This window comes from Octodon degus, unplaced genomic scaffold (genome assembly GCF_000260255.1).
Source record: "Octodon degus isolate 3935 unplaced genomic scaffold, OctDeg1.0 scaffold00028, whole genome shotgun sequence".
Lineage (NCBI taxonomy): Eukaryota > Metazoa > Chordata > Mammalia > Rodentia > Octodontidae > Octodon > Octodon degus.
This window is the reverse complement of record NW_004524604.1, coordinates 14304831-14313602: the sequence shown is the minus strand read 5'-3', so window position 1 is coordinate 14313602 and position 8772 is coordinate 14304831. Positions and strand designations below refer to the sequence as shown.

The window sequence follows — 8772 nt, the reverse complement described above, 5'->3', positions numbered from 1 at the left end:
AGAGAGAGAGAGAGAGAGAGAGAGAGAGACAGTATAGAAGGAAACAGTAGAAACAAAATTTTGCAAATGGAAAGGATTGAAGAAAAGGGAGGGGAAACAAGAAAGAAAAGATTTAAGATACAGTATATACAGATACAAATTTCCCATATGAATGAGATCATGATGTATGTAAAAAATGTGCTAATACAATTAATTTTAAAATAACCACTTTCTATAAGAGGGTTCAACGGTCTAAGCTCAGTAGTTTTAGCCACAGGTACACTCCCACCTACCTACACAGCTCCTCTGAGTCAACCCCTTACAACTTGAGGACAAAAGCAACCTACACAAAAACAGTGATGCCCATTTTGCCTGTTTGCTTTGTCAAGGCTCTTTGTCTCCGATCTTGGAGTTGCCACTCTTCTGACACAGTTCATGAAGCGGTAATAGGCTAACTTCTTAGACAGTAAATCAGGTGAAACCAGATTTCACAAATGACAGTATAACAATGAAAAATGAAAAGAAACTTTGTGAAAATTGTATAGGGTATTCCCCTTCATCCATTGGGGATAGGACCCGCTGTGGATGCCTGAAAGTGTGGATAGTTTTAGCTATTATTTATGTAGTACACCTTCCATATATATTAAAGTTTAGTTTATTATTTAGGCATGGCAAGAGATTAACAACAATAATTAATAATAAAATAGAATAGTTAGCTAATAAAATTTATATGACTATGATCTTCTTCTGCCACACCTTTGTGCCCTGTGAAATTCGGATGTTCACAACTATATACAAACATACAAATGTGATAGCCTCCTAGAACCAACATCTTACACACATTCAAAGCTATGAGATTAAAAGTCTCAGGGATGGCCAAATAGCTCAGCAGATTAAAGTGCCTGCTTAGGAGTTCAATCCCAGGGCCTGTGCTGCCAGCCCTGCCCCCTGGGGTGTGCTGAGACCGGGCGTGGTGGTGAGTGCCTGTAATCCCAGCACTTGGGAGGCTGTAAACAGGAAAATCACAATGAGTCTGATCTATGTAGTGAGATCCTGTAGACCCTGTACTAAATACAAAAATAAAATATATACATGATAATAAAAATCTCATTGTACATAAAAATAAATTACTTAAAAAATCACAGCATGGTATGCAAGCCAGCCATAAAAAGGAATAAAGTATTAATCTATGTAGCAATCTGCGTGAATCTCAGTGTCATGATAATGAGTTTAAAATGCTAATTCTGAAAGGTTATATAATATGTGTTTTTATAATATTTATAGAAATTTAAATTAAATTCATTGTAACTGACACATACATGTACATCTGAAAGGAAGTAGCATGGGATAGTGCTGAGGTACTGTAATACACTGTATAATGCCCAATATTTCATAGCACTCTTGAGTAACTTAAAGAGGTGTAGGAGTGCTCAGTAGTTGCAGGAAGAGGTAGAGAAGAGGGAAGAGAGGGCTGGTTAGAAAGGAGGATGCTTGCGACGGAAAGTCTCGTTAAGTATGTTCTGGTGATGAGTACAAGAAGTTACACAGCTGATAAAACTGTGAGAACTAAACATGCTCACCAATAAGTAAAAAATATTACAAAATACCTGTTCCAAATTCTGTGGCAAAATTTTGATAGGTTGCACTATATCTGTCATTTGTATTTGGTTTTATCTCTCCCGGCTGCCTATGAGCTCAACGCACTGCATGTAAAGATTTTAAATTAAAATCCAATTGAATATAAGATAAAAGTGTCTACTATATCCAAAAGGAAGAAAAATGAGAAATAAAGAACCCATTAAATATGAAGCTATTACACAAACAATATTCACAAAACAGAATTTAGAGCCAGAGACTACATTCATTATACTATTTGCCAGGCACTATGTAAATACAAATACAAAATTGTAATTATTGTCCAAACAATCTTAATTTGTGCTTGAACCACTAAGTAGCACTTAAGGAGCACAAATGCTCAAGAAAACAATCCTTCTGTAATTTTCTTTGGTGAAACGATGTGGCTTCCTCCCTCCTCACTATCTCCTTCCATTTGATTGGCAGAGCCAGGGAAATCCCTCCTTGAGTAGTTTTGGAACAAGCACGACCACATAGGAAGGGTTCGATCAGGAAGAAAACAGGTGTAGATTTCAATTTTCTGACCTCTTGCCTGGCTGAGGGGCAGCAGAAGCAGCAGCAGGTGCACCGGAAAGGTCTCCGCATGGTCATGAGCTCGCGGCCTGTGCAGTCCGTGACCCGGAGCACGAAGGGCCTCAGTGTGCGGTAAGCGTTCCTGGTGAAGTCGTCCGTGTCTTCAGTTACTATGTAAACCATCTGGTCTGCGTTATTTTTAATATCATATCTGTTATTAGTTTCAAAGTTTGTCATTACTGAAAGATAAAAGGACAGAAAATTCTTAAATTAAGCCAGTTAAAATGGGCCTCAAGAAGCATTGTTTAAAAAAAGTAATCGAGTACTTTCTAAGGCTTAAAGCAAAATAGGCTTTTAAAAATTTCAGGTTCAACCCCCTGGCCTGCCGTGCCAGCCCCACCCCCGGGAGCACTGAGACAGTGATGGAGACTGGGTGTGGTGGTACGGCCTGTAATCCCAGCACTTGGGAAGCTGTGAACAGGAGGATCACTATGAGTCGGATCTACACAGTGAGACCTTGTACACCCTGTACACCCTGCCCTAAAAAAAAAAAAAAAAAAAAAATCAGGTGCAATATATGCCATTGATTAGAATACACAGAAAAATTCATATGACTTGCAAGTGTCAAGCAATTTTGGAATCTGAGGATATTTTTCTAAAGTCACTATAATGGCTAGGGAGATAGCTTGGTAGAAAAGCACTTTCCTAGCAAGCACAAGGTCCTGAGTTCAGTCCCCAGTGCCACAAAAAATTTTAAAAAATAAAATAAAGTCACTGTAAAATGATTTTGAAAGCTTTCCCACATAACCAGTTAAAAAAATATTCCTGGTGAAAGGTTAAAAATCTGCAATCTTTAATTATAAAACCATTTAAATACGATTACACACTGAAGCATAAGTTAATCACCTCACGGAATAAGTTGAAATGACAAGGGCCATGACTAAGTGTAGAAAAGAAGTGCCAAGAAACATTAAAGTCCAATATGGTAGCTGAGTGAATGAGTAGAGGTGATACTGTTCAGGTCAGGGTTCCTGTAAGAATGAGCTCAGAGCAAGTGTCATTCTGACTGTCATCTTTTTTCCTTATGTCCAAGTAAGGGCAGTCGACTAGAATTAAGCATACTGAGGTTTATGCCCAGCTCTGCTACTCACAGCTGATCATAATGTGCTTAGTTAATCCATTTAGTCCCTGGGCACCTTCCTTTACTTATCTATGAGGGGTAAATATGGAGGAGGAAGATTGGGTAAAGGGTGGGGTGGGTGCAGGACTTCCCAGGTCTAAGGGCTTATGAGTGGATGGTGCATAGATAGATAAAATTAGACAAAATAATTTGCTTTATTGCTTTCTTGAAGACAGACTAATAGAATAAACTCCCAATGAAAACCTCATTAATACAAAGAAGGAACTAAATATTAGGCAATGTAAATTTGCACCTTTGATAAGAGTACTAAACATAACAATGTGTACATACGTTCCAGAGGATCAAAATGCTGAAGAACATGTATGTTGTCCAACTGTAGGAACAGAACAAACACAATTAGAAAATGGAAAAAATCAAATCTAATGAACATTAGAACAGAAACTAATAACCAATTAACCGTGTCAATTGATACCAAAAAAGAAAAATCTTTTTTAAAATGAATGGGATAACATGGCCGACACTGACAAAGGATCTACAAACTGCAGTACAGGGTCTCAGGATAAATCCTGAGGGAATTTGACTGACCTTGGCAGATACAAAGTTACATTTCTTTCATATAGGTCTTGCTTTATCTTGGTCTTAACCATCTAGCAGAAAAGTATAAAATCGAGGTATAAAAAGTAAAGCCATATTAATATGCTGAGCTGTAAAATGCTCAAGTCAACAACTTCTGACATTGCCAGTCTAAAGGAAAACCCACTACTATTATGGACTACTGCACTATATTAGATTATTTTGCTGAATTCATGCACCTACAATATTTAAATGGCAATGGAATACCCATCTCTGAGAAGACTAAACCAAAACAGGGGATACAAATGAAGGATCATTTTATATCTGTATATACAAAACAGGATAGATATACAGCTACTGTCTTAATTCAATGAGAAGAAAGATTTTTACTAGTAGTGTTTGGACAGGTTATCATGTCTCCATCTTGTACTATGAATAGCCACTACAAAGACAACAATATGCAATGTATTAATTATTGAAACTGTCCTACTAATCGGTTTTGAAACTATCTCATTACTATTTGTTTCTCAGTAAAATTAATTAAAAAATAAATAAATAAAGCACTTGCAAGCAGGTTCAGGGGCCAGGAGCTGGATCCCCTGGGCCTGCAGTCCTGGCCCCACCCCTGGAGTGCACTGAGATGGCAATTGAGACTGGGTGTGGTTGTGTGCGCCTATAATTCCAGCACTTGGGAGGCTGTAAACAGGCGGATCACTACGAGTCTGATCTAGTAGTGAGACCCTGAACACCCTGTAGACCCTTCCCTAAAAATACAAATAATAATATAAATAAATAAATAAATTATGGAACTTGTTTTACTTTACTCTGCTCCCACCCAAAAAAAGTAAATAAATAAATGAATGGGATAGGGCCTGTGTGATAGCTCAGTAGACTAAAGCGCCTGCTTAGGCAAACACAGCGACCACGGTTTGATCCCCAGCACCACGTGCCATGCCTTCCCTGCCCCGCCCCCAGGGCAGGATGTAATCCCACATCTGGGGAGGCTGAAAACAGGAGGATCACCATGAGCCAGAGCTACGTAGTGAGACCCTATAACAACAAAATATATAAAAATAAATAAATATGAATGGGATAAAACATCAATAAAAATTAGCTTATCTATTTTTGATCAGATTGATATTAGCAGAGTTGTTCAGACAAGAAAAATAATTGCTTCCAGCTTGTCTTTAAAAGACAAAGAGCTGGCTGATACATTGCACAACATTTGCTTGCTGCAGTGAGTAGTGTCTTAAAAGTCAACCTGATTCTTTTATGAAGACTTTATTTATCCATTAAGAACACCTCTACACCCACTGTTCCTCCTTCACATTGCTACAATCTCATAAACTAGACCTGTCATCACTGGCTCATCCTGTTTCATTCTCCCCAGACTTTTGTCTCTTCTTGTTAGAGCCCTGAGGTCTTACTTCATAAGAAAACTATTTGGAATTGTGGGGAGTACCTGAGCTAAGTATTCCAGACCAGGAGGGCAGTTCAGCATCGGGGTTGGTGCTGGCATCCACGTTACCGGAGCAAACTGATTTGGTGTAGGATATTTTCCAGGCTGATACTCGATAGGATGGTTGCTACCAGTTGGCTGGTACAAGGGAAAGGTAGCGGGCTGCTGTGGGCTGTAGTATCCTTTAGGCAAGCCTCCTGGGTAACCTACAGGTGGGGGGACGATTGGTCCAGGGAGTCCTGTGTTCCAAAAGAAATTCAAGTGTCACATGAAGACGAAATGGCTCATACAGCATGTTCTCAGAAACAACAATTGTTTCATTTTTTTGTTATTTTCTTGAGGTAGAGTCTCACAATGTAGCCCAGGCTGGCCTTGATTTCACAGTGATCCTTCTACCTCAGCCTCCTCAGTACCAAAATTGCTGTTATGTATCACCACACCCAGCTCTAGTTGTGCCATATTTTGAGTATGTACCACTTACAACAATGAACTAATGGGATGTTTTTACATATCAAATTATTTAATCCTCTTAAATCATAATTATCCCCATTTCAGGGATGAAATAAGGTTTGAAAAATATTAAGTAGTATATTAACTTTAGCTTTTCAATGCATTACATTCTTCCTTATGAGATAATACATTTATTTTATATTATAATAAGATTAGCACAATGCCTAGCATACAATTACCACTGTAAAGTTTTACTATGTTTATTGTTGTTATTGCTTAAGGTAACAGATATAGTAAGGTCTACTTTACTTCAAAGGGATGCTTTTAATGACCATGTTGGGCTGCCTTTGACTCACTCGCTGATTTTTATTCTTTATGTCTAAATCACGGACTATTTCCCAATCCTGAAACTTTCCAAATTGTTTTCTTTTTCTTCTTGCTTTTTCCCCCTTCTCCCTTTTTGCCTTTTTCCTTTTCTCTGTCTGTCTCTGTTTTTCTTTCTCTTTCTTCTATGACAAGATCTCATTAAGTAGTCCAGGCTGACTTCAAAGGACTGGGGAGGTACCTAAAAGCCTTGGACTGAATCCCCAATACCATAGAGGAAAAAAATGTTCAATCTGTAGTAATTATGCTTCTGCCACTTCTCTTCATTCTACCTTCAATCAGATACCTCATAGATTTTGTATCTATTACTGTAAGTGAAGTCAAGAAGCCTGGATTTCCTTGAAGAATACTTATAGAATTACCATACAATGACTATACGTGATCTTAGGATGTTTCCTTTTAGCAGGTCCCTTAAGATAGTGATAATGCTGTACTTCACAATGATTATTTCAAGTTTAGGGAACTGCTAACACATTGATACACAAATGCTCATGTTACTAAGATATACTGCTAGTTATCAAGATTTTAGATCATACTCATAAATGAAATAAATCAGACCTGCATCCTATTGTCTTGCTGTGGTAAGAACTAGAAAGAGTAAATAAAATCAGAAAGATACAATAGATTCTGTGAAAGGTGAAGAATCTGTTCAAGGAGAAGGAACAAATAGGATGAGGAAAAGGACAAATGAAAGAAAGGAGGGAAAAATGATATATTTATGTATACATACAGGATAGCTTGGATAACTGTACTGCTGATTTCTGCTAGTCTATTGAAAGGAGTAGCTAATGCTTAGATATTTTTCTTTTTAATTTCTTATAACTTCCTTAAAAATCACTTTTGCATATCTGGTAATCTAAGCAACTGATCTGAAGACATTATGCAATATAACAACCATTGCTGAATTCCTATTCTTTTGTTTAGTGAAATTCTATATCATTTCTAATGTGGTTTTTTACTATTTTTTATTCTCTTTAAAAGTAAAAAAAATTAAAGATGTTAATAATTATTAATAATGTGTTGTTGGCCTTTTGACCATCCTGAAGAAGATGAAGTAGAAAGAACGAGAACTGAGACTGCTCCTGCTTGGCCTGGACAATGCTGGCAAAACCATCATTCCCAAGAAGTTCAATGGGGAAGATGTGGACACCATCTCTCCAACGCTTGGCTTCAACATCAAGACCCTGAAGCACTGAGGGTTCAAATTGAACATCTTGGACGTGGGTGGCCAGAAGTCACTGCGCTCCTATTGGCGGAACTACTTCGAGAGCACTGATGGCCTTATCTGGGCGGTGGAGAGTACTGACCGGCAGCCCCTGCAGGACTGTGCTGGGGAGCTGCAGGGCCTGCTTGTGGAGGAGCACCTGGCTGGAGACACCCTCCTCATCTTCGCCAACAAGCAGGACCTGCCAGGAGCGCTGTCCTCTAACTCCATTCAAGAGGCCCTGGAGTTGGATTCCATCCGCAGCCACCACTGATGCATCCAGGGCTGCAGTGCTGTCACTGGGGAGAACCTGCTATAGGACATCAACTGGATCCTGGATGACATCTCCAGTCACATCTTCACAGTTGAATGAATCCCTTCATGAGTCTCTGGCTCATAATTGGGGCCCTACGCACACCCTCCATGGGCATGGGTACCAGCCGGCAGACTAACAGCCCACCCTTGTTCCCTACAACCTGCTGCTGCTACTGCTGCCTGGTGTCTGGCCAGGGCCAAGGAGGAGAGTGCTGAGACGGGGAGGGGCACTACTGCTGCCTCCAAGTCCCCTCATTCTCCTCTACTATGGTGAGAATAAAGCATTCCTTGCCTGCAAAAAAAAAAAAAAATGTTGTTTTCATTCCGGTGCTCAGATATTTACAATTAAATTTCTGCAAGTAACTGAGTTTCAAGTGTTACATCTAGTATTTTATAGTCTTAAATAGAGAACGGCAGCACCCTAAGCAATCCTAAAATCCTTTGCTCTCAACTTTCAGGAAGTGAGAGACAGAAGAAAGGTGGTCCTCATCCAGAGAGATTTATAAAAGGAAAGTCTTATGTCAAATCTTGTGGTTCAAAGGAAAAGGAAATTAATTCAAGATAAGTCATATTAAGATTTCAATATTGTAGGTGTGTTAATTCAGCAAAATATTCCAATATAGTGCAGTAGTTACAAAATTTAAATGACAATGGAATACCCTTCTCTAACAAAAACAAAAAAAGGGGATACAAATGAACGGCCATTTTGTATCCATATATTCAAAATAGTTAGGATAGATATTACAGCGACTTTCTCTTAATTCACCGAATAGAAGGATTTGTTCTAAAAGTGTTTGTGGACAGGATATCATGTCTGCATCTTGTACAGTGAATAACCACTAAGACAACAATATGTAATGCAGTAATTATTGAAACTGTCCTACTAATCGATTTTGAAACTGTTTCATTGTTATTTCTCAAAAAATTATTCTAAAAAATTTCAATATTTATTGTAGTTGACACTAAATAAAACAAACTATGCTAGGATTAAATAAAATCAACCTCATATCCACAGTGGGTCCTATATGAGACCTGACCTACAGCATGGTTACATATGATAATTCATAAAGGAATTAAAAAAGGAACTATTTTTTTTGACAGTTGAAAGAACAAATGCTT

The 8772-nt window shown here is 38.4% G+C and overlaps 1 protein-coding gene and 1 pseudogene across 1 annotated transcript in view; one reads left to right on the top strand and one right to left on the bottom strand.

The window, feature by feature from the left end:
* The window catches only part of Plscr4 (phospholipid scramblase 4), a 36843-nt gene that overhangs the window by 6281 nt on the left and 21790 nt on the right, over positions 1 to 8772 (bottom strand). Inside the window, exons 4-6 of the mRNA XM_023713065.1 lie at positions 5304 to 5539; positions 3599 to 3641; positions 2140 to 2366 (exon numbers count right to left, since the gene is read on the bottom strand). Of these exons, the coding sequence (XP_023568833.1) occupies positions 2140 to 2366; positions 3599 to 3641; positions 5304 to 5539 (506 nt within the window). The remainder of the gene's footprint in view (positions 1 to 2139; positions 2367 to 3598; positions 3642 to 5303; positions 5540 to 8772) is intronic.
* LOC105741907 lies at positions 7151 to 7711 on the top strand (annotated as a pseudogene).